This window comes from Petaurus breviceps, unplaced genomic scaffold (genome assembly GCF_028583685.1).
Source record: "Petaurus breviceps papuanus isolate PSGF00001 unplaced genomic scaffold, PetGlider_PUasm1.0 226, whole genome shotgun sequence".
NCBI lineage: Eukaryota > Metazoa > Chordata > Mammalia > Diprotodontia > Petauridae > Petaurus > Petaurus breviceps.
In genome coordinates, this window is record NW_027185890.1 from 4,667,727 (window position 1) to 4,695,347 (window position 27,621).

The following is a 27,621-nucleotide window of genomic DNA, read 5'->3' on the forward strand; positions in this document are numbered from 1 at the left end:
TCTATTTTTATACTGTCCTTCCTCAAAAGTTTATTTTGCTTCTAACCACTGTCTCCCTTAATCGGTCCTCTCTTTTATTATCTCCCCTCACTTTCCTCTTATCCTCTTTCCCTCACATTTCCCTACTGGCTAAGTAACATTTCTATACACAATTGAGCATATATATATTCTTTCTTCTTTAAACCTGATGAGAGTGAGGTTGAAGCATTACCTATTAACACCCCCAACATTTCTCCCTCCATTGTAAAAATTCTTCCTTGTATGTCTCTTTTATGTGAGAAAACTTTTCCCATTCTACCTCCCCTTAGCCTTTCTCCTAGTAAATCCTTTTTTCTCATCCCTTTATTTTTTTTTGGAGATCATTACAACTTGCATCAACTTGCATCCATGTCCTCTGTCTATGTAAACTCCTTTTAATTGCCCTAATAATGATAAAGTTATTAGGAGTTACATGTATCATCTTTACCTACAGCAATGTAAACAATTTAACTTTATTTACTCTCATATTTACTTTTTATGATTCTCTTGAATATTGTCTTTCAATGTCAGAACTTCTATTCAGCTCTGGTCTTCTTTATCAGGAATGCTTCTATTTCATTAAATATCCATTTCCCCCTTGAAGTATTATAGTCAGTTTTGCTGGATAGCTTATTCTTGGTTGTAATCCTAGCTCCCTTGCCTTCCAGAATATCATATTCTAAGGTCTCTGATCCTTTAACATGGAAGCCAGTAAATTTTATATTATCCTGACTGTGCTTCTATAATATTTCAGTTGTTTCTTTCTAGCTGCTTAAAGTATTTTCTCCTTGACCTTTCAGCTCTGGGATGTGGCTATGATATCTCTCATAGTTTTAATTTTAGAGTCTCATTCAGGAGGTGACCAGTAGATTCTTTGAATTTCTATTTTACCATCTGGATCTAAGATACTGGGGCAGTTTTCTTTCATGATTTATTGCAATAAGATGTTTTGGCTCTTTCTTTGACCATGGCTTTCAGGTAGTCTGATAGGTCTTTTTTATTATTATTATTTTTAAAGCAATTGGGGTTAAGTAACTTGTTCAAGGTTACATGACCAGTTATTTCTGGGTGTGGTGCTGAGTATCTGAGCCTGGATTTGATCCAGGTCATCCCGACACTGGAGCCGGTGCTCTCACTCGCTGAGCCACCTGGCCGCCCCTAAGCAATTGGGGTTAAGTAACTTGCTCAAGGTTACACGGCCAGGTGTTTCTGGGTGGGTGCTAAGTGTCTGAGCCCAGGATTCGATCTCCAGGTCTATCTCAACACTGGAGGCGGTGCTCTTACTCGCTGTGCTACCTGGCCGCCCCAAGTCTGATAGTTCTTAAATTATCTCTTTTTAAATCACTTTTCAGGTCATTCCCCCCCCCCCCAATGAGATATTTAACATTTTTTTTTATTCTTTTGACCTTGTTTTATTGTTTCTTGATGTTTACTGGAGTCATTAACTTTCATTTGCTGGATTCCAATTTTTAGAAATGATTTTTTTCAGTGAGATTTCTTACCTCTTTTTCCATTAGGTCAGTTCTGTTTTTTAAAGGTATTATTTTCTTCAGCAATTGTGTGTGTGTGCCTTTTTAAACAAGCTATTAATCTCTTTTCATAATTTTCTTGCATCATTCTCATTTCTTTTCCTAGGTTTTCCTCTACCACTCTTTATCTCTCTCTATAACTCTTGCAGAGGTTCTTGTTGGACTTGGATTTATTTAACATTTTTCTTTGAGGTTTTGTTTTTAACTGTCTTCATTTCATTGTCTTCTGAGTTTGTCTTGATCTTCCCTGGCACCATAGTAGGATTTTTATTTTTTATGGTCAAATTATTTTTTCTTTTTTGTTCATTTTTATAGCCTATTTCCTTTTTTTTTAAGCAATTGGGGTTAAGTAACTTGCTCAAAGTTACACAGCCAGTTATTTCTGGGTGTGCTGCTAAGTATCTGAGCCCGGATTCGATCCCAGGTCATCCCGACTCTGGGGCCGGTGCTCTTACTCAGTGTGCTACCTGGCTGCCCTTTATTTCTTAATAATTTTATTATTTCTTATTATATACTTATATAATATACAATATTATATAAATTATAAAATAATATATAAGATCTATATCTTACTATATTTCTTAACTGAACTGCTAAAGTTGGGCTCAGCTCACCTGGGTTTGGGGAGGCACTGTCATAAGCTTTGGGTTTTCTAATGTTCTTTTCAGAATTAGTTCTGGGAGTCTGCAAGCTTTTGTTGCTTTCAGTGTGATGTGATCCTGGGAGAGGTATAATCGCTGCTCTACCTATCCACACTATGATCTTTACCCAGGAAGGGTTCCTGGTCCCCTGCAGTCACATGTGGTAGTGTTCTCTTTGTTTTGAAACTGTGATCAGCATCCCTGATTCCTTGTAACAGACCTCTCACCATTCCTCCCTGTCCTGGAACTATGACCCAGAGCTATGTATGGGCAATGGAGTTACCAGTCAAAGCCAGCTGTACCCAGTGAGAACAAAAGTTTTCCTGTATTCTCCTTCCAACCAGTTATTTCACTCCCTTATCATCTTAGGGCTGAAAGCTCCCAAAGATGTTGCTCCTGCTTCATCTGCTATTGCTGCCCCCATGTGTTGGCCCTAGACAGGTCACAAACTTCCCCTTCTAATCTCCTAAATTCCCTTAGGCCAAAAAAAAAAAGCCTTACCTTGACCATTTGTTGGCTTTGCCACTCCAAAACTTGATTTGAAGCATTATTTTAAAGTTGCTTGGAGAGGAATGTTGAGAAAATTGAGTTGGGTTGCCTCTAATCCACCATCTTGGCTCTGCCTGTCTATCACATTTTTGAAGCTCCATTTTTGGAATTGTCTTCAGAGCTCGACCCCTTTACCCACACAAACCACCAAATCCCATGGGTTCCAATAATCAACCCTATGTAGCTTATTACCATGTCTATATAGTAAGCCCATATCTATCTCCTGAGCTGCAGTCCTTCATCACCAACTGCCTTTTGAATATCTAGAACCTGACATTCTACAGGCATCTCAAACTCAACATTTCTAAAACACAGTTCATTATGTTTCCCCAAAAAACATCACCACTTCAAATTTCCTTATTACTTTTGGGGTAATCACCATCCTCCCACTCACTGAGGCTTACAACCTAAGTGTCATTGATGACACCTTGCTTCCACTCACCCCACTTATCCACTCTGTTTCCAAATCTTGTAATTTTTAACACCATAATATCTCTCCTAATATGCCCTGTTCTTTCCCCTTTTACAGACATAAACTTACTTCAGGTCCTTATTTCCTTTGGCCTGAACTACTTTAGTAATTGGGTTCCTAATTCTATATTTTTAATGTACTTAAAAAAACAAACAAACACCACATTGCTCTAAGGGCCCAGAGGTTTCAACTGGATAGTGAAAGGAATCCATGACACAAAAAAGGTTAAGAACCTCACTCTAGTCCAGTGCCCTCATTTTACAGACGTGAAAACTGAGCCCTTGAAGGATTAAACTGCTTGTCCAAGGTCACAGGTTGAAAAATGGGGTAATTGTTCTGTCTCTGCTAACCGTTTTTTCAGGCTAATACCCAAGTTCTGTTTAAACATTTGTCTTTTAATGCCTCATACACTGGATTTTCATCTAGGTTGTCATAACCTTATGTCTGAATCACTGTACCTACTTAAGACTCCTCACTTCTTCTATGTACCCTCGAATCTTTTCAACACACTGCTACCAGACATTATTTCAGGTCACTTCATGTTTAAGAATTGATAGCTACTCGAGTAAGTCTAAAATCTTTGTGTTCTAGGCTTATATTATACCAACACAACCTTACTTCCCATTATGGCTTAAAACAAACTCATTACTTCAAGCAATCAAATCTGTTGCCAATTCTTGATGTATACACCTTTGCTCATGCTGTTCCATCAGCCTTGACTGGCCTCCTTGAGCATACTTCAAGATATTTTCAAGTTCCATCCCATCCATGAAACCTTCCCTACTATTTGCTTACAGGGACTGTTTGTTACATTTTTCATAACACTTATAGGTTCCCTTATAACACTTTCAGACTTGATTGCTTTTTGTTATTGTCTAGTTTTTTAATGAGGGATGTTTTCTCCCCAGATACATTGTAGTTCAGGAACAGTGCCCTACATTTATCTCAGGGCAGATATTAAATATTTAATAAATATTAGACTTCCTTAAGCCAAGTGTAAATTTTTGTGTACTAGGCTAAATTTTAGACTACAGTTTCCCATAAATTAATATATTTAAATCTTAGAAATATGAAATTAATCACAAGTTTAATATGTGATTTTTTTTCCAAATTTGGAGAAGCATAGCATTATTAACAGGTAGGGAACTGTATAACCCTAGAAAAGTCATTAAACCTTTCAGTGCTTTGGGCAACTCTTCAAGTGTGTAAGTTGCAGAGAAGATGTTGACTTGCATCAGTAGAGGAAGTTTCTTCATCTATCCCTTTGTTAAAGAAATCACAGGTCCATTATGTAATCCTATTTAGTGAATTCTATTTCCTCACATAACTACAAAGTGAACTAATTCCTTGGGATGCTTATTTAGTCATTGTGACTTAGATATATTATTTTTAAACCTAAGCTTTAAAAAAGTATTGGAGACTTTTTCATATGTACATGTAAAGTAGCTATTACTTTGAAATAAAATGAATATAAGGAATAGAGAATGATGGGAAGACATATTTCTATAGATAAAGAAACCTAGGAAGATAAATCTTCTATATAGATATCTATAGATACAAACATATACACACATATGCATGTCTATGTATATGGATGTAAAGTGAATTGAGCATAATTAAAGAAAGAATATAATAATGACTTCAATGATGTAAGGAAACAAACTAAATTGAGGGGTATGAAATGATAACGACCATGCTTGGCCCTGAAGAAGCGCTATGAGACTATACCTCTCTTCCTTCTTTGAAGTGGGGAGCTATGGACTTGATAAACCAGACACAACTAGACATAACATTGTACTTTGCTTGACATGGTCATGGTTTAATTGAATGGCATCCCCACCCATACCCACACCCACACCTCCCTTTTATTCTTTGTTATAAAGGATGTCTCTTAGGGAAGACAAAGAATATACTGGAAGTGATCAAAATAAAATATAACAATGAAAATTTTGTTAAAAGGATATTATATTGTCTTGAAATGTACATCATATTTCTAGGCAGAAATTCTTCAAAAACCCAAGATGGTTCATTTAAAATGCCTCTTCAGACATCATGCCTACAGATTTCAAATTGTACTGTATATTTGAAAGTGTATAAATCTAAGTTATACTATTTTTGAATGCAACATTATAGTCTATAGTTAAAAACTGAAATAGCATTCACATTCATAATCAATCAATTATTTCCTGGGGCCTCCCTCAAACCACTCTGAAGGTAAAGACAAGAATGTTTTCATCTGACTGTCAGCAGAAGGGGAAAAATGCACAATATCTATTTGTTTTAGATTTCATTTAGACCTCCCAAAAAACAGCAAAACCCAGAGGCAAGATTCAGTAAGAGAGGAGGCCAGGCTCTACTCGAGTTCTCACAATAGTGCCCACATATACAGTACTTGTTGAACAAATTCAGATTTATTGAAAGTAAACATTTACATTGGCTACAATGTTATAACTGTTACAAAGCTGGATAAAAGAGGCTAGAGTAGCAATAGAAAGCAAGTGCCGTAAAAAGTGATAGAGAAAATATTTGGCCTTAGTGATCTTTTGGCAGTATTTACATTATGTACATATTGTTAAATATTTATAATAACTCTAAGGCACCAGAGGCTAAATAGCAGGCTGCAATACTATTTTGTGCACAAAATTCAAGAAATTTGTCAAGAAGGCTGTATAGTTAAAGAAACAGAGGCATATCTTAATGTTTACATAAAGGAATGACTGTATTTTTTTCAAAAGATACAGTAAATATTGGGCAAATTGAAGAAAATAACTTTAGAACATTAAATTATGTTGAATGTATCAGGATTACTTTTACTGACTTGCTGGTAAATATTTAAGTCATCTATTCTTCAACACAGCTTTTTCACACTCTAGATATGTTTTGTCTAAAAGCTACTTAAATTCTTTTGACCTACAAAAACTTATACCTAATATATCATACTGTATACAAAACTTCAAAGAAATATTGGCTAGGTAATAATATACATCAATTCTACACTCTGACAAAAAATAAAAATCACTAGGAATCAACTGCCCCCAGAAGTCGGAAACTTCAGTTGACCAACTGAAACAAGTTGTTCCTTTCACTCCTCCTAATTTTCATCCACAGGGATTGAGGTTTCACCAAGAATATGGAAAACCAGTCAATATAGAAAGCTAGTGGAACTAGGGGGTCCTCAGTTTTGAATTTCAACTTGGACAGTAGTGTCTTAAACAGGAATCTCACTGTATTTTCAAGAGTTTAAGAGGGGCAAATTTGATGATCCCTTTGCCCATGAATGGCTGCATTACAAAGCAGTTGATGATTTTCTCCAATTTGTGATATTCTTCTTGCTCCTCATATGGGAGAAACATTTTCCTGTAAAACATTGGTCTCTCTTATCCTGAGGTAGTATTGTAATGAAATATTCAGTCAAGACAAATTTACACCTTAATTTTTTTTTTTAGATTCATTAGTTCCAAAATGGTCAGAGTGGCAACTTGACATTAATATTCATTCAAGGGAATGAAGCTATAGGGTCAAGTTAAAATTTATTATACACCAAATGATGGACAAATCACCCAGATTCCTCAACAAAGACTGTGAATGTTGTCCTTTAAAATCTTCTATCCCCCTGGCCTTTATATTATATTTAACAACATCATATTAGTTGCATTTAAAACTTCTAAAATCCACTCAACCATATTCACTGGATGATGAAAACTGCACATGTTTAGTGCTATTACTTTTGCTAGGGGAGAAGAAAATTGAAGAATTTACTCTTTTAAGTTTTTAAAATTTCTTACCACAAATATCTACTGTGTGAAATGAAAGTGTTAGGATTGATCTCAGTGATTAAAAATTATGTGACAATAAATAAGGATGTAAAGTTGTATGTATTTATCTCAAAGTTTAATTTTTAAAAAACTTTAACTTGTTTAAAAATTTACCAAAGCCAACCACCACCAAAACAAAACAAAGACCCTTTCCATTAAAATCTAATTGCCTAATTCTAATGGAACAGGCTATAAGTACATCATTAAGCTTTTAAAATACAGCATGAACAGATTTCTTTCCTTGTTATGTCAAAAAAGGACATTCATCTAAGTAGTAAAATGTTTACAAATGAAGTTCAGGAGAAAGTAGATTGTTTAAAGCAGCCCCTCTCTGTCCTTTTTACTCCACTTCCTATACCTGACCACATCCTCACGAATAAAAATAAATTAGCTTGTTCAGTGGATTCTACTTTCATATCAATGTGTACAAAATTAATATAATTATTATACAGTATCAGTAAACAATTTTCAAGTGATTAAGAAAAAATGCCAGCACAGTATTAAAACCTAGAATCATTGAACAAGTCTCAGTACTCAACAAATATTTTAAAATTGGGTTACTGAATTGAGAAATAACCATAACATTTAACCCCTTGAATATTAAAGTTGATAAATAACCCCCTGGGTTTCTGAATAACAGTATTTCCTAAATCATCATGTTTTGGCAAATAAAATTAGATTAAGATAATTTGATGTGACATTGTCTTTACCACTGAACCATAACGTCAGCAAATATATCATTTGTAAATTGATCATTAAAAATCAGTTCTGCTTAGATACTTTGCCCAGGAAGATTCAGTTAAATAATTCTCATACCTCATCACCCAAAAATTAGTCATATCTACTATATAAGTTAAAGTCATCCCCTATCATTGGTGAGGGCTGGTTTTGTTTAATTTTTTTTACCCATTAGAATGTGTTTGAAGTTTAACATGATGAAAGGAAGATCTTGTTCCATTATATTGTCACTTAGCATTAAATATAACAACTAGTTTTTCTTTATGTGTTAACTTTGTAATTAATTTTCTTTTCCAGGGGCTTACAAAATGTACTTCTTATTCCAATGTTAATTTAGGCCTCTTTATATATGACTGAAATTGTGCAGGTAAAGCATGAACTTCCTTGAAGACTTGGAAAAGCTAGGTAAAAACATGCAGAGCCTTCCTTTACTCTGCAGAAGCACCCCAAGTAAACATTCACATTGGGGGTCCAACTGCTTCCTCAACAGTGAATTCTTTCTCCTAGATATGGCAGGGCTCCAAAGACATAAGATAGCAAAGATCAACAGTAATCAGGTGCAAGTAGATGCTATCTATATGATCAATGTTTTCAAACTGTGATCATTTATAATTTATATTCCTGAATCCATGTGTGTATGATAGTTTTCCTAATCTGTTAATTGCTCAACAGAAGCTATTTCTCATGAGATTTTGTTGGATCAGAGTTATAAATGACTGACAGTTGATGTTTAAGGATAGATAGGTGTATTTTCATGTTTCTGTTAATGAAACAACATTAGATATAAACCATATGTAATTCTAGGTTCAGAATTGCACGGCAGTCCCATGAGTGTAAGTGCTAACAGGAACAAACTGATTCCACAAAGATCCCTTACTAAATGGAATACTATCAATTAAATTCCACAATGAACTTTGGGATACAGGGAAAGAGGCATGATTTCATAAGCATGTGACTCTTAAAAAGCTGGTGTTTGAATGGATATTGTAATTTATAAACTTATTGGTTTTCTTTTAATATAAAAGAAACTTTAATGTCTTCTTCCTCAATAAGAAAAAAAAATAAGTTGTATTAGATGGAAAAAATGTAAAAAATCTGACATAACACAAAGGTCTTATTTTAAAAATACAATCATATAACATCAGAGTTTAAAGGTACCTTAAGGATCATTTAGTTCCATCTAATCCCACTTTCTGGATGAGGAAACTGTTGCCCAAGGTCACAAAGGTAGTTAGTGACAGGGCCAAGACAAGACTAGAAACCAGGCCTCCTAAAATCCAGTTCAGTGCTCTTTCCATTGACCAACACTGCCTCCGTTCCCATGGTAGGAAATGAAAAAAAGAAAAATACTGCTTAGACTTTCAGGGATTGATTTTGAATAAATGATCACCAAATTTAAAGTATTAAACATTATATTTTGATCATGTAGAAGAAACTTATCAATACCTCCAAAATGGCGGTGAAATTTAAATGATGAACTTTTACATACTGGGAATTGAATATGTACAATATTTTCTTTAGCCAGTTGTGTAAAACATGGGCAACTAGAAAAAAATTGTACACACGCACATTTTCAATGAAAAGTTACCCATAATTCCAATGAAGTGTCTAGGAACTCGCTCATTCCTTATTTAGATCCAGATTTACTGATTATTGAACTTTATGTCTTCATACAGGATGGGGATAGGATCCTAGATTTGCACCATCAGTGTGGTCACATATATGTGTGTGTGCATGTATAGATATAGTCATATTTATATACACACACACATATATGCATATATATGCAAAACATATATATACTTACTTTTTTTTTTTTTGGCAAGGAACTGCATCTAAATCCTAGTTATTTTTTGTATTAAAAAAAAAAAAAACCAAAACCCAACTAGGATAAGTAACATCCCTTCCACAACATTCTAATGTTCCATAGTACTAATAAACATAGTACATTAGAATGTACAAACATAATACTTATTGCAAAGTATCCTGTATAGATGAAGGCTCTGTTATAAAATATTCTCTCTTTGTTCTATTTTGGTTAACCTAAATTTAAAATGCCGGTATATAATACCAAAATGTCCAATTAAAGAGTTTAATATAAAAATATCAGCACAAAACTCCTTTTTAAATCTTTTTATTGTGAGCAGCCCAAACTTTTGTTTAAGTGCTGTTGAATTTTATTACTAGATTCCATACCCCTACAGTTGGTAAATTGCATACCATTTTAGGTATTTCAATGAGACTTATAAATCTAAGAAAAAATCAGTATTCAAAGGGTTAATTTGGTTTATAATAACAATTTTTTTCATCTTCTTCAGTTCAAAATCCAGCTTTGAAACCGAGGAAGGCTTTCAAATCATTATAGTGAAACCACAGTGGTCCTTTAGCCAGTCGCAGTTTGGTTACCAATTACCCGGAGAATCTCTTTATGAATGCCTCCTTCTTGAGTGTTGATGCTTGTATCTCCTACTTGACCATCTTCATATCTAAAAATGAAAGAAAATATGAATATTTAAAGAAAGTATTTTAATGGCACAGAAACTTATTTTTAATTCAATATCACACAAATAAAAATAAGATAATTGGGACAAAAAATGTTCAGTGAACCTTCCCCCCCCAATATACACATCTTTATTTCCAGATATACATTTTATTTTATTTTATTTTTTGTCAATTACATGTAAACAAAAATTTTAAAACTTATTTTTAAAAATTTTGAGTTTCAAAATGCCTCACTCCACTTCTCCTTTAAAAGGTAAGCAATTTTATATAGATTACATATGTGTAGTCAGGCAAAACATTTCTCTATGAGCTATGTTGCAAGAAAAGAAAATGCAGACCAAAATGATGATGTAAAAAAAATAATTCTTCAATCTGTATTCAGACACCATCAGTTCTTTCTCTGGAGGTAGACAGTATTTTTCATCATAAACCTTTTGGGATTATTTTGGACTGCTATATTGTGAGAACAAGTCATTCACCTATGATCATCATACAATATTGCTGTCACTGTGCACAATGTATTCTTGGCTCTGTAAGTTTTACTTTGCATTAGTTCATCTAAATCTTCCCAGGTTTTTCCTGAAAGTACCCGGATCATAATTTCTTATAGCACCATAGTATTACATTACAATCATATAGCACAACATGTTCAGATATTGCCCAACTAATGGGCATCCTCTCAATTTCCAATTCTTTGTCACCACAAAAAGATCCCCTATAAATATTTTTGTGCATTTAAGTCCTTTCCTTTCTATCTCTTTGGGGTATAGTCCTAGTAATGGTGCTGCTGGGTCAAAGGATATGCAGTTTTATAACTCTCTGGCCGTTATTTCAATTTGCTCTCCAGAATCGTTGGCAGATATACATGTTCAAATCACTAAAGAGACAAACCATTTTTCCATTTTGTCAGCCAGTTGATCGCTCCCCCCTTACTCTCAAAGATTGATTAGCATTGTTCTTCATTGCACTTGAGGGTATGAATCATCTACCCCAGTATCTTTAACCCTACCATAAAATTCACCAGCTATCTTAACCAGTTATCATAGTATATACATATGCATACCCTTAACTTTGAATTTAAATCTTATTCCAGCAATGGGCTTCTCAATGTCCTAGTAATTGACTTAACTGCCCTCTTACTTCTCTATTTTTCTTGACTTGCTCTCACCATGCTTATTTATAATTTCTCCATGAATTCTTTGCCTTTTCTCCATCCTCTCCTCAATCCTACACTGACATCTTTCTCTGCGAACCACTGTCTCTTTTTTTTTATCTTGCTCTCATTATAGATTTGATAGTCTTTTCTGACCTTACTCTATACTTTCCATATTAAGAAGGTACATCTCAAATATGAGTAATTCTTTGAACTTTAGCTACAAAAAAATCCATAAAATTTGCACAATATTCCTGTAATGGACAATTTCTGAATCATCTGATTCAATTAGTAATTTTATTTCAGAATAGTTCATTTCCTTAAATAAACTCACTAAGATAATAGAAAGTTTACTTTGAATACAAAATGGAATCTGTTAAGTTCTCATGATAATAGTCAGTGAGTAATAGGTAGTGAATTAATTCTTCCCTATAAAAATGACTTCAAGATAGAAGCCTCGGAGAGGTCTGGTAATTAGCTTGAAAACAGAGAATAAAAGATGTAATCAAAGAGGCTCAGAGATTAACACAGGCTCCCATCTTTTCTTTACCACCCTTAAATATCCTGTAAATTGCAGGGCATGGCAAAATGTGACAGCATCAAACTAAAATTAGCAGAAAATGGAATTCCTCTTCAATGATCTAGAGTGATCCTCTTATCTTCCTATTAAATCTATACACCTAATGATGTGTTCTAATGGCCTAGGTCATTTAGTTTATGCAATCTAACTTACTTTGTTGATGCATACAAATGCTTTTATGTAATAGTTTCACCACAAAGACTTGCTAAGGCTGGAATTTTATTCACAAACAATATAAAATTAGGTCATACTGAGGTATGTTGGGGCATATCTAGCAGGTAAGACATGGGAGAGTGAAGGGCAAAGGGGCAGAAGTTCACCCAAGGCAGACAAACAGGACATGAACCACAGAACTTCAGTACTGGAAAGGGCTTCAAAGCCCATTTTACTCTAGACTGTTGCTAAACAACAAATTCCACCCACTCCACCCCACTTTATGAAATGTCCTAAGAAAGGTAATTCAGGCTTTGCTTGAAGACCTCCACTCTCTTGGAATATCCAGCATATCCCAATATAGTCCGATTCATTTTTTAATAGCTCTGCTAGGAAAAGAAGTTTTCCTTTGCATAGAGTCTATTATCCCTGGCATTCTATAGCTTTTTATTCATTGTTTCTAGTTTTGCCCTCTGTCATCAAAGAGGGAAAAAAATCCCTCTTCCACAAATATCTGAATAGTTATAAATACCCACACTCACCCAATTTCCCAAGTCTTCTCTTCCCAAGGCTAACTAGTCTTGGATTCTTAAACTAATTCCTACATAGCATCATTTCAAGAATTTTTACCATTCTAGATGCCCACCTCTGAATGCTCTCATTTGTCGAGATCCTCCCCCAAAATGTGGCACTCAAAACTAAAAAACAATATTTAATAAATGATCTACAATGCTTTTCAGCTCTCCTTCGCAAACATCACCCCATATGATCAGGTGTAAGAACCATGCTAGCTCACAAGAAGATAATATATTGCCAGTAAATTGACTGAGCAGGCTTCACCTTAAGGAAACATTTTCTGATTTTTACAGGTGCCCCAAACTGGAATGGGCTGTCTTGGAGAAAGTGAGGTTCCTCCCAGAACTTGCATCTCTATTATTCAGGTATATTGATAATAGTGCTCAAAGTCCTTTCCAATTCGGAGACTATTTTATTTTGTGAATTAACTGGATTGATTTGTTTAATTCTGACAAGGCAGACTAATAAAATAAAATAGACTGCTGCAACTAACTCCAAGTATCAGCATTTTCCCTCCCCAATTCCCCTTAGTCAATAAGTATCCACACTAAGATTTTTTCCAGAAAATAAATCTGTCCTCATTCCCAGATGTAAATTAGAAAATTCCACTCCCCCCAAAAAAAATAAAATAATATTCAAAATATGGAAGAACAATAAAAAAATCATGAATTGAACTTTGTGTGCACATTTCTTCTGAAAGAACTTTTTAAAATAATTCCTTTATATAAGAACTTCTTTATTCACTATAGAGGCCAATTGGGTCCAAAATATTGCTGGTATAAATTAAGAATTTTGAAATTCAAATATACTTGTGAAATGAAAATAGCATTCATAGTCTTTTTTTTTTTTAAGCAATCAGGGTTAAGTAACTTGCTCAAGGTTACATGGCCAGTTATTTCTGGGTGTGGTGCTGAGTATCTGAGCCCGGATTTAATCCAGGTCATCCCGATACTGGAGCCGGTGCTCTTACTTGCTGAGCCACCTGGCCTCAGACACAAAAACTAGCCATGAGACCTTGGCTTTATTTTTTTAAATATCTATCTAATTTAAATAGACAGATAACTAAATATCTATCTATTTTAAAATATCTATCTAATGCTCCACCTGCTGCCCAAAAAAATGTGTATAAGAAACAGTAAATATATGATGTTGGTTAGAATAGTATGGGGTCTGGGTAGGAGGAAAGTAAAGTGAAATAAGTCTGGAAATGTAATTTGGCAATAACTAGATTGGTTAAGAGCTTTAAATGACAAATAGGAGGATTTATATTTTATGAGTCAATGTAGAGTCACCCAAGGCTTCATGAAGAAAGAAGTGACTGATACTAACAGGGATGTCCCTATGGAAGCTTGGTGTAGGATGGCTCACAAAGCAGAGACTGGCAGCTTTTAGATCAGTTAGGAGACTTCCAAACATCCAGGGAAGAGGGAATGAGGGCCAAAGGAGTGAGGTTGGTAACTATGTGAGGAGAGAGCAGTGGACAAGAGTAACCATGAAGGAGGTAGAAGTTTGCAGAAATCACTCGATTTTAAGAATATCAACAAATATTTAAAGTGTGAAATCACTGGGTAGAACCTGGCTGAGCTGCCAAATTATTGAATGAAACTAACACACCCTAGTTGTGAATGAAACAGAAGATCTAACGGATGTTCTGAACAAAGAAGATTGCCTACTCGTATGTTTTCTTTGGAGGTGAAGGGAAAGAAGAACTGACAGAGTTGGTTCCATCATGAGTACAAAGTTAAAAATAAATATAATTTCATGGTGTACTTGGCCACTACACCTGTAGGGTCATAAAGCTCAGTTCTAAATATATGATTCCTGTGCACTGATGGACTGTCACAACTGCCTACTCATTTGTATTCCTGCATGTTCATTATCTGGACAATAAGTGTTTTTTCACAAATTTTTATTTTTAGTATGGGCTTGGTACTCCTTAAACTGCAGTAAGGTTGGGGTGGCTAGGTGGCGCAGTAAATAGAATACCAGTCCTGGAGTCAGGAGGACCTGAGTTCAAATCCAGCCTCAGACACTTTAAACTAGCCATGAGACCTTGGGCAAGTCACTTAACCCCAGCTGCCCTCCAAAAAGCAAATAAATGAATAAATAAATAAATGCACTAAGGTTTTAGAGAACTGTAGAGTCTGAGGGAAATATTATTAATATTCTATGTGATAAGGAACACCAAAATATACTCATAATCAGTTGAGTAATCTTTGTATATGGACTCTGCACAAGTCATCCTCTGTGATACTGCTAAACATCTTAGGTGTTTGAGGAACACATAAGTGAATACAGTTTCCTGCATCATTATATTTCTCCTATATGATTTTATAGGAGAGGATTTAATGAAAATGCTGTATGATTTTAACATGTACATGAGAAACAAACTTGGGTTTGAATTTCATCACAGACACTTATTAATTGTATGACCCTAGATAGGTCACTTATTGAGGCTCTTTCCTCATTTGTAGAATGTGGAAAACAGTAGCACCTATCTCAAGGTCTGATGCAAGTATCAAAGAAGACAAAGCACATTAAGTGCTTGGTAAGCTTTATGGTCTGCACAAATGCACACTGCTCTTTGAATAATATCTTTAAGGATGCATTTTGACTAACTCACATTCCTATTTTGTATTCAACTAAGGGGAAACATGGAAGATCTTATATTTTCTACATCATGGTCAGTTGAAGATGCAATCTGTTGAAAATCATTTGCAAATACCTTCTTGTTCTTTTCTCAATTATTTATCAAGATTACTCTGCATGCAAATATAGAACATTCTCATGATGATTTAATAAACATGAAGCAAAGCATAAGCATCAGTATTTATTGGGTTATTGGTTTGTTTTTTGAAGGTAATTAAGTCACTATTCAATTCAGAATATATTAGGTAACTAATATTTATACAGCATAGTAATCTACCATCTGTGATATTTTTTATTCTTTTGAAGTAGTTAGGTCTACTATAATGGATTATTATCCATTCCCAAAAAGTACCACTCCTATCTAAAATCATGTGATGAAAACCACAAAGTTTATGGGGAAAATGGAGCTAGGGAAGCAGTGTTAAAAACTTCATCAGTGATACAGAAAAAAGAAAAGATAGGAACCTAATAAAAATATAGCATCATTTTTATATAATACACAAATACTATAATAAATAATGGCAGGGTCTACCTTGGACTGCTGCTCAACCTATGCTGGTTCTCACACGAAGACGTTGCCTTGGTGGTTCTTAACTCTAATGCCTAGATTATGCCAAAAGGTGAGGTAGGAGGGAGGGTGTGAGTTAGCTTTCCTTCACCCACAGCTTCTAATGCACGAGAAGATATACAATATATAGGTCACTCTGCCTTGACAAAAACCCAAAGTTTTCTTTTTGAAGTGGGTATCCTAAGGGTTGTAGCTTGTGAATTATTAGGAAAGTCTGGAGTTGTCTGTGCTCTCTCACTGTTTCTTGCTCAGGATGTTGAATATAAGCAAATTCAAAATTTGTGTTATGTTCAAAATGTTCCCTAATATATTGTGTTGGAATAGATTTTGTATTTTTGAAATAACTGTTATAGCTGAACTCACTATACCTCTTTAAGATATTTTGAAAAAAAACCATCCCTTAGTACCTTTAAAATTGTCACCTGCAGCATGGATTTTTTTCTGTATGTATTTGATCAGGTCCAGTCATTCTTCCTAGATTAATTTTCTTAAGTTTCATTGGCATTCCTTAAATGGTATCCATATATTGAAATTGTAGTTCAATTATTATAGAAATAGCTGACTATAGAAATACTGACTGATATTTTCCATTTCACATATATTTCCTGTCCTTTGAATTTTACTTGCCAGTGTTCTTGGGACTGATGATTTGGCTTTGTAAGATTCACTTCAAATTTGTTTTCCACTTAACTGCTTCTGCTATCATGGAAGGCTTCTATTATCCTTGCAGTGACTTCCATAATGATTTGTAAGTGCTTTGCTTGCTGTATCACTATGCTTGATAAAGTATTTACTTGTTTATTCTCTGCTTGATCAACTGCTTAATCTATAGGACAGTTTCTGGGCTCTTTCTTCCTCCTTGGTGTTCTGATTGATTTGCATCAAACACATTTCCCAAAGAAATTGGTGATAGATGTTTTCATGTTTTTATATTTCTCATTTTGGGTGGTTTCTACAGTGATTTTTTTAATGGATAGGGCTCCAGTTGCTATAATAACATACACTTCCATTTTTGCCCTTCTAATTGATTTCATCTTTGAAACTGACTACAAGTAGTGACTACATATAGTTTCATAAAAATCATCAAAGTTTATAAGCATCTTCCACCCAGCCAATCTACAAGTCTTTGGTCTCTCAGTTTTGTTCTTTTTTATTTCTAAAACTTAGGTGATAACATAGACTTTATTATATTGCTTTCTGCCAACCTTCACAGTGAAAGTTTCAAGATATGTGGTCAGTCAGTTGGGATGATTTTGTCAAAGTTCTTCCAAAAAAACTGTTTATCCTATGTATAAGGTATTGGTGCATAAATGATAGTGACATCCATGGTGCTCTCTATGCTTAGCTCACATGGAGATGAGATAACAAAGTGTTCCAGGAAAAGATCATTTTGTAGCATTGGGGTGCACAAGACCAACTCTGCTACCCTTCTATGAATAAAGCACCTTTCACTCAGCTGAAACAAACAAACAAAAAAGTAATATTTCCTGCCCTTTAGTCCTGGCTACCAACTCCATCTGCACTGAAGAAGTAGAGGGCACCAAAGGACCTAGGAAACGCACAAAAAAATACCTTAATTAATAGTCAACCCCCACCAATGGCCTCAGCTTGAAGCTATGTTGGTTTTTGTATAGCAGGTAAAGCCTGTGACTAGGCCCATACCTGAAGCCTTTCTAGGTTGGCAAAACATGCAGAGCTTGTACTCCACTGAAAAAGCCTTTATTTTTTTTTTCATTCACCAAACATTTATGAAGTACTTACTCTATAAAAAGCACTATGTGATGCCAAAAAAAAATGATATAGCCTTTGTCTTTGAAGAATTTATCATTTCCCCAGGGATACTCATCATGACGCACATAGTAAGTACTATAAGAGTTGTAGAAAAAAATGTGCCATAGTAATTCAGAATCAGGGAAGATTTCACAGATAAAGAGGCATTTCTAGACAGAGAATTTTGAGAGAGAGAGAGATACTGTGTGTCAAAGTAAGGGAAAAAAGAAACTCATAACAGCAACTATATCAGTAAATATGGCTGTAGCAAAGTGGACAGATAATCTGGAAAAAGGTCTGGGTAGGTAAGGTCCAAATTATGGGGGGCGAGAGGGAGAGTAAGCATAAAAGTTATTTTAAGAAGGTTAGCCTTTATTTGATCTGCAATTGAGAACTACTGAGTGTTTTTCATTCATAGAATGACAACAATCAAAGCAATGAGTTAAGATTAATATGTCAGTGATGTACAATATTGATTGGATAAAAAGACATGACATTTATTATCTTTGAAGCCACAGGAAATTACTTAATTTCTCTAAGTATCAGTTTCCTCATCTACAGAATGAGATGAGGGGGCTGGACCTGATAGACCTTGAGGGCTCCTTCCTCTTCTAAATCTATGATCCTTTGAAATAAAAGCCTATTGTAATAGTAATATAACGGAGGGTTTAAGATTGGGGTACTGGGGTAATTATGGCATCTATAATTCAGAACTGAGGATATTATAAGAAGTATCTGATTTAGAAATGAAGATAATGGAGTCTTGTTTTGGACAGATACCATTTGGGGTGACAAGATCATTCAGGAGTGAACAGTGAACATGCATACAGAAATATAATACTAAACCTCAGGAAAGAGACGTGTTTAGGGGTTAAGCACATATGTGGGAATTAGTTACCCAGAGATGATTAAGTAGATAGTCTTGGTCACATTCTATTAGCCCCCATGAAGAAATGCCTTCAGTGAGTTATAATATAATGCCCCCTACCTACTACAATAGAAAGAATGGGATGCTTCATGAGATAGATAAAATCTCCCTTACTGGAAGTTTTCAACAGGAGGCAAATGGCCAATTGCTGGTTATTTTAATAGTTAGGATTCCTTCTGGGGAAGGAGTTAGAGTGGAAATCTGAGATTCTTAACTTGAGATTCATGAACCTGGTTTGTTTTTTTGTTTGTTTGTTTTTTAAATTTTAATTATTTCAATTCAATAGAATTAATTTCCTTCTTAATTCTATGTATTTTATTTTAGGTACTTAAAAACATTATCCTGAGTAGAGGTCCATAGGAATTACCAAATTGTAAAAGGGGTCCATGATTAAGAAAAAAAAAGAATTGAGGACCCCTAGACTAGATAGTAGCTGAGGTCCCTTCCAGATGTAACATTCTATGATTCTGATTGTTACAGAAAAATTAATAAATTATTAAACAGCATTTCTGTATCTTTAAAAAAAAATATGGTGGATTTTTCTACTATGTCATTTAGTGAGCTTTATATTGATAAATTCCTGATTGAGTTTCAAGGAACCTTTTGCCAGGTCATAGGAATTTGCTGAACTGTGTCTCCATCCTCTAAACTAAACCACTAGGAGCCAAGCCTTGGAAAAGTGAAGTGACTGTACTCCCTGGAACAAAGCAGCTTCCTGTTGATGCCCCTCATTTCCCTGCCTTGTAATTTCTCAACCATCCAGTTTGGATCTTCTCCCTCCTACCTCACAGGTTTCCAACTCTTGCTTTAAGAACTTGATAATCCCATTGCCAGTGGAAAGAGACTGACAACTGACTTCTCTGAGTCACTGCACTCATCACTTTTGTGATTTGTCAGACAACTCCCTTCCCTGAGCACTACTCCCTTATGAATATTATCTTCCCCAGTAGAAGGTAGTAAGCTTCTTCCAAACTAGGAGAAGCATCTATACAATAAAAACAACAAAACTCTGACCACTGCAATGGCTAACCAGATTCCAAAGTAATGACGATGAACTATGCTACTCAAAATCCTGGCAGAGAGGTGGATATTTCAAGAAGCAATATACAACAACCATTTTTGACAGAGGCAATGTGAAATTTTGTTTTACTTAACTTTGCATGTTTGTTATGCAAGTTTTGTTTTTCTTTTTTTTTCTCTTTTAAAGTAGAGGAGGATATGGTAAAAGAAAATAAATGCTGGTTAAATGAAAAATGAAGGCAAGCTTCTTGAGGGCAGGGACTATCTCAATTTGTAACCCCAATACTTGGAATAGTGTTTGGTACAAAGTTAAGGTTTAATAAATCCTTTTCATTCACTCATCCATTTGCCTTTGAGCATGATAAAATAACTTGTGTAAAAAAATCATGCTGCCAGTTTAGTCAAATCTAACAAGAAATTTAGAATGAAATTTATTGTAGGTGATGTTTTTTTCTCTAACCAGATACCTGAAACTACGCATTCTTTCTCCTTGCTTCAGAGAGTTTCCAATCTTTATCATTATTCTCACAGTTCATACTACACTTTAAAGTCTGAGCAGTAGTACACAAACAGGAGACAGAGACAAAGCTACACAGATACAGAGAGATAGAGACAAAGAGACACAAATAGAGAAGAAAATAGAGAAAGGGATGATGATGCTGCTGATAATAATGACTAGATCTGTGATTTTATTATCATAGAGAACTGAGGGAGGTTAGTGACTTGTTCAGGTTGGATGACATAGGCTGGATCATAAGTTTTAGAGATGAAAGAGACCTTAGGAGTCATTTTGGAGATGATGGACTAAGGCTCCTAGACATGAACTGATTTGATCAAGATCACACAGGCAGTAAGTAGGTGACATGGATTTGAACTCAAGTTCTCTGACTCCAAAGCCAGTCCACTTTCTACTGTACCAAGGATAAACAGATATTTGCACAAATGGCAATAAGTTCTATTCTTGGCATTTCTCCATTCAGGCCTCAATGGAAAGCTTCTAGAGGACAAGGATTGTGGTATATTTATCCTTTCTATCTATTCCCCTAGTGCCCATCTCAGTGCCTTATACTTACTAGACACTTCATAAAAGCTTTCTGAATAAATAACATTTTATCTTTTTCATCCTAAGTACTAGTAGCATTTAAATCATTCATGACACTTCTATCAAAGTGTTCTGGTATTTAATTGAACTTAACTAAACAGTATCTTTCTGCATTTAGTTAGAAGGCTGTAAGTTCATCTACATTGAGTCATCTGATGTCCATTTTATGAGTCAATACAAATTCACATGTATACTTTAGGCCTTTCATTGTTCACTCTGCTCATGTAATCTTACAATAACTTCTTTTTAGAATGACATTCCACCAAGTTTATTTTATGCCCTTCTGGTACAGAAGTCCATAAGCCTTCTACCTAAAGCTTGGCTGAATGATTCATTTTTCAGGATGTCACTCTGGACATGACTTTTCCCTCTTGAAGGAGTATGAATAAAACAGTAAGTAATGGTTTTATTCTTTGTTACACTCTGGGAATGAGATTAACATGAAAACTATTTTTAATAATTATTATTTTCATTTAATGACAAAGGTAAGGAACAAAGCCACATTAATCTATTTCTAGTCACCAGGGATCCTAGCTGCTCAATACAGCAGGATATAAAGTAAAGAAAAAATTAAGTTTTTGTTTGATAATTATATAACTGTGATAAAGCATTTCATTCTCTTCCACTTTGTCTCTTCCTAAAAAATTATCATTCAGTAGGGAGTGGAACAATCAATCCCATATTTTACAAAGAAATTTATAATCATAATTAGAAAGTACAATAATTGGTTAACAAATTCTACTTTTTTTAATCCAACTGGAATCTTATCAGTTTTATGTAATTAGTTATTCTCTCCTGAGGTGCCAATTAAAAAGATGTAATCTCATTGGTGTTAATAAAAAAATTGAAAATTGCAATGTTAAAATAATGTATCTTGTGAAAGATTTGGTGACCCAAAGCAGCAGAAGGTATCAAAGCCCTCACTATGAAAGCCACAAGATGCTGTTCAGTCATTCAGCTGGTATTTATTAAGTGCCTATCAGATGCCTGAAATGGGGCTAAGTGCTGAAATCCATATGTTAGGTATGATTTCACTTTTGCCCTACACCACATTTTCTGTCCATGAGAAATATTTTTAGTTATTTCAAAGATGAAAACAAACCTGAGAATTGGAAGCCTGAGAATTGAAATTTATTAGTATTAGAATTGAGTATTGAGAATTGTAGAAATTGTAGAATTGAGAAAATTAGTATCGAGAATTGAAATTGAAATTGGAAGCTTGAGAATGGGGTTGCTACCAATGCTTCAACTTCAGCATTTTTAGAGTTAATAGATGGTTCTTGAAATAAATTGTAATGAATTCCAGAAAAATGTCAAATCTAATTTTTATAGTTGAGCAGGAGAGAACTTTAGAACTTGTTGTCTAGATACCACTTGGGTTTGTTCACTATTATCTTAGTGACTGCAGCTTCCTTGGAAAAGCCAAGCTGCCAACTGTGAACAAGAAGTATTATGCATAACTACAACCTATATATCTCGATATCTCAGCGTGTGAGTGTGTATCTGTGTATACGCAAGCATGTGAAGACATTCACTGCCCCTGGACGACTGAGAAAAGAAAACTTGTAGGTATTACATTTTTAATGGTGAAGGCTGTGGTAATAACCCATACTAAATGCTAAATACGAAATGGGTTATGTTAACTGAAAAGCAGATCATAGGAACATGAGCTGATAGAGGAACAGAAAGGACTTAGCATAGTGCCTGGCTGTGTGCTGGTGCTGATGAAATGCTTGGTGACTGACTCAATTACCTTAATGACCATCTGGTCCAACCCCCTCACTTTACAGATGACCCATGGAGGTTAAATGACATATACACAGGGTAACAGAGGAAAACAGAGTCAGAAATAGGATTTGAAAACAGGTCCTCTGACTTTGGACCAGTGATTTTTATATTTCTGCCCCTCAACTGGTAACAAAAGTTGAGTTCAAAAGTCAAATTTGTGAACCAAAAATAAAATAAGTATAGGGGAATACAGTAAAAAAAAAAAACCTCATTATTTGTTCATGAAAAATAACTATTTGAAAGGATTTCATTTTTATTTTCCACTTAACTGCTTTAATTTTAAAATGTGTTCATCAAGATTTACATTTTGGTTTTTCTTCAGTCCCCTAAATTATCAATATTTACAGGGTGTTGTAGTATTTTCTCTCTTCAAATAATGAAAACAACATACAAAACATTTTATCTATTTTGCCTGACTATGGGGCTAAGCAAAAATGTCTTGAAAACATTCCTCCCTCCTGCCCCCCCCCACTCATTCATATACACTTTCTTTTAACAAAATTGGAGAAAAATAAATGTTACTTACACAAAGAAGAATCTTGTACAGACATGATCAGTGTTTGGAACAACCCATATTTCTCCATGCTTGTGCAGATCTGGTGATGTTATCACTGCAATGAAATATAACATTAATCTATGTAGTTGACTTCTACACCCTGGAAAAACCCTAATGAAAGAATATATGATGAAAAAGTCTTTGTTACAGCACCACTCTAGGACCAAAATTGCATTTAAAAGTAGAAATCAGGTCTGCTAACACCAGGGGCAGGTTCTGTGTTCAAGAAATTTATAGAAGACCAGTTTTTGATCATCTTTTTTTTTTTAACTTTTTGACCTGTATACTTAACTGCTCTTAAAATGGGAGAATTAAACTAAATAATGACTAATGTTACTATTACCACTCAATTTCTACTTTATTTATGGGGGGAGGGGGGACAGGGTGCATTTAGAGAGACAATTTAAACAGAGGACTCTGATGATTTCCCATATGGACAAATATTATTATCAAAGCTAGTATATTAACATATTTTATGGTTTCTTTTAACATAACACATTGAATAACAGCTGAGGGACTAGGTTGGCATCTTTACAAAGAGACAATCATTCCTCTTTCAGAAAAGTATAATTACTCTTTGAAAGTGCTTGCCAAGAATAAAAATGGACATTTTCTAAATTCTTATTTTCTTTACACAAAATGTGTGCAGTTTTAAGTTGTGAATATATATATATAGAATAGTAAGAATAGAATATGGAGGCATAATCCCTAAATCTACCTCTTGGTTCCCAAAAAGCATCTTTTTTTCTCCCTCTTCTTATAAGTACAAACATACATACACATGTGTGCACATACATGAATACATACATATTTGAATTAAATCCTAAGAGTAAACCTCTACAATTATAATTTGAGAGGGAAGAAAAGAGAAAAGATTAGAGAAGGGAGAGGTGTCATACATTAGACCTACTATCCCATGAGATATTTAAGAAATCCAGGATTGTTCTCTATCCTCAAGGAGATTATAGACTTATAACAGGAATCATCAGCCATAGAAAAAATAATTATGGTGCAAGGTTGAATGCAATAAGGGCAAAGAAAGATACAGACAACGTACCATAAGAAAATTCGCAGTGAGTAAATTAGGGAAAGCTTGGTGGAAAAAGTAATACTTAAGTGGAGCTTTGAAGAAAAAGGGTTTTTTTTTAGCTTTCTGGAGGGAGGAAGGCAGGGCAATTGGGGTTAAGTGACTTGCCCAACATCACATGGCTAGTAAAGCGTCAAGTGTTTGAGGCCAGGTTTGAACTCAGGTCCTCCTGATTCCAAGGCCAGTGCTCTATTTACTGCACCACCTAGCCACCCCAAGAGAAAGGATTTTTTAAAAGTAACTTAAAAAGTAGATGCATGAAGGAAGTACTATCCAACTCTGAATTATGGCCTATACAAGTGCAAGAAATTAGAGGGTCTGGAAGAACATTAGAGGATAGCTAATAGTTCAGTTTGGTTGAATGTATGAACAGAGGTGATAACAAGATTAGTTTGGGAAAATAGGTAAGACCCAGACTGCAGAATGTCTTAAATGTCATACCGAGCTGTTTGTATTTTATCCAATGGGCCCTAAAGGTTACTTAGTGGGAAAGTGACCGATTTGTGAAACAGAAAGGTTAATTTGGTAGCTCTGGGAAGAGGATTAGAAAAATGAAAGACTATAGAGATCCATAAGCAAGTCATTATAACTATCTGGCTAGAGATACTAGAACATGAAGAAGGGTGGTAATGGTTGTATGGACAAGATGAGAAGACCATGAGAAGCATGGACATCATGGATGAAGAATCTGGAAGATTGTACAACTGAGAGACACATGATGATATAGATGGAAAAATCAATGATGTTTCTGAGGGTCTGAACCTGGCACTGTCTAGAGGCTACTTCCATCAACAAAAACAGCAAATCTGTGAGCAGATATAGTCACAGGGGAGAGGGGAAAAGAAGACAGTGAATTCACTTTGGGGAAGATGAGTTTGAAGCATTTGTAGAGTAGTCATCAGGAAAGTGGAGCTCAGGAAAGAGATCTGGGCTTGAGGTATAGAACTGCAGAGATAAGAACTAATACCCTGAGATTTGAGGGGAGGAGAGTATATAAAAATGGCTCAGCAGAGAACTTTAAGGCCACTCACACTTAGAAAAAAACAAGAAGATGAACCAGCCAAGGAACCAAGAAGGCAGAGAAGCAAAACAGAGCAGTTCAATGGAAGGCAAATGGAAAAGAAAGTAAAAGGTAGAGGTGCGGTTGTGGGAGGAGAGAGTCACAAGCACCAGCTACTACAGAAAAATCCAAACAGGATGAAGACTGAGAAAAGCCCACTGGCTTTAACAACTGATAACTGCAGAAAAAAAATAATTTTAGTAAAGGATTAGGTACAGAAACCAGATTACATAAAGAATAAATGAGGGTTGGGGAAATACATAGAACTAGGTATAGCTTATTCTTTGGAGGAGAAAGGGAAGAGAGAAATGGGGCCATGGTATACTCTTTCTCTCCCATTTTCACACTCCCCAGAGCAGCTGTTCTAAATCTCTGTAAGCCTCACCTCCACTCCTACCCATCTCTCTGCAGATGACATGGCTTCCCACTCTACTGAGAAAATTAAGGCTTATCTATAGAGAGATTTCTCATCAGCCCTCCTCCATACTTCAAAACCACTTCATGTCTTCACCAATTGTGTCCTCCTTTTTTCCAACTTCAGGCCATCTCTCACTGCTGGTACCAAGCACCCCCAGGATACTTTCCCTCTCTTTTTATCTTTATCTTGATATCAAGAAACAAACTTTATCCTAAGTTTGTGTGTGGAATCTCCCAGAAGAACATGGGCTTGTTAAGAAGAGGGGTTTAGTTTCTGTCTTTGTATGTCCAGTGCCTAGCACAGAGTCTTGCATACGGTAAGTCTCTGAACAAATACTTATTTGAATACACTAAATGGAAAGCGATGAGTTTAAGGAGTCTTGTGGAGGATTTTACCTTGGCAAGAAGAAGGGTAACCTGCCAAGACAGGAATGCAGGAGAAATGGAAGGAATAAAACAGGGATGTTTTGAGGTACAAAGGATTCCTAGAGGGCTCTCAATTTCATCAAGAAAATAAAATACAAGGTCAGCTACTGAGAGATGAGTAAGAGAGGAGCTGGGTTGTGAAGATGAAGGAGAAACTTTCGAATAAGTGCTAGAATATGAGAGGTAGAATCAAAAACAGAGATGGAGCAGAGGATTGCTACATAGCAGACAGGATACAGTGAGGACATAGTTTAACTTAGACATGATAAATGTCTAGTAGACCTAGTTAGCACAGTCTAAGTTTTGCTCCAACAGTATTCAGAGACCCAGGAGTAAGAGAAGAATAGGACAGTGGGTGAACCAGACTGGAATTTAATAAGACAAGAGCAAAGAAAGAATAGAGTGAAGCAAGGGACTCCAGGTAAACAATATTCTTTGTTGAGGGGTGGCCAGGTAGCACAGCGAGTAAGAGCACTGGCTCCAGTGTTGGGATGACCTGGGGATCGAATTCCAGGCTCAGACACTTAGCACCCACCCAGAAACACATGGCTGTGTAACCTTGAGCAAGTTACTTAACCCCAGTTGCTTAGGGGCGGCCAGGTGGCTCAGTGAGTAAGAGCACCGGCTCCAGTGTTGGGATGACCTGGGGATCAAATCTGGGCTGAGATACTCAGCACCACACCCAGAAATAATTGGCCGTGTAACCTTGAGCAAGTTACTTAACCCCAATTGCTTAAAAAAAGAATATTCTTTGTTGAAATGGCTATAGATCCCAGATTTCCCCAGAGAGAAGAAAGTTAAGCAAATATATAAGTGATGAACTCTTAAGAATGGGGGAGAATCCAGAAGTTGGAGGATATGAGAACAGGTTCAAATAGAGTGAGGCATCTGGAAAAAGGGAGTATTTGAATTGTAATATAAAGTAATAAAAGAAAGAACCTCTTTTCTAGTACTAATAAATATTTAATATGTACATGTAAGTTCGTTTCTAAAAATGATCAGTTAAGTAATGATGTGAGGTTATTTCTAGAGATAGTTACTTAGGGAGCCCAAGTGTGAAGAAAGATCCAATAAAGGTTTGTGAATAGTTTCAACTTACCTTCACATAAGGCTATGCATTTTAAGTTACGACTTTGCAAGAACTGGGATTGTTGTCCTTTTTTCTGAGACTAAAGAATAAAAAAAGTGATATTACAAAAAAATTTTAGGAAATCATATACACAAAAAGGAAGTCAACTTTAAGAAGTATTTGTAATTAAAACAATTTCCAAAGGAAAACATTTAGGAAATTACAGTTGTAAGTAGAAAAGTATGCCAGTGGCTATAAATAGTTTAATACATTAGCCATTAAGATAAATTTGCTACAAATACTCTAATATTGCCACTTAGTCATTTCACGATATATCATGAAACTGACTTAGTCTCATTTGACTGGTATAATCTGGTTCTTTTTATAACAAGTTATACAACAATATAAAGGAATTAAAGTGTCACTGTGAAAAAAAAATCATGATGACAATAACA

At 35.2% G+C, this 27,621-nt stretch overlaps 1 protein-coding gene across 1 annotated transcript in view; it reads right to left on the minus strand.

Annotated features, from left to right (window-relative positions):
• Positions 1 to 7,078: 7,078 nt before the first annotated feature.
• Positions 7,079 to 27,621, minus strand: part of PARP8 (poly(ADP-ribose) polymerase family member 8) — a 234,894-nt gene continuing 214,351 nt past the window's right edge. Inside the window, exons 24-26 of the mRNA XM_069095303.1 lie at positions 27,197 to 27,266; positions 23,078 to 23,162; positions 7,079 to 10,248 (exon numbers count right to left, since the gene is read on the minus strand). Of these exons, the coding sequence (XP_068951404.1) occupies positions 10,146 to 10,248; positions 23,078 to 23,162; positions 27,197 to 27,266 (258 nt within the window). The 3' untranslated portion in view covers positions 7,079 to 10,145. The remainder of the gene's footprint in view (positions 10,249 to 23,077; positions 23,163 to 27,196; positions 27,267 to 27,621) is intronic.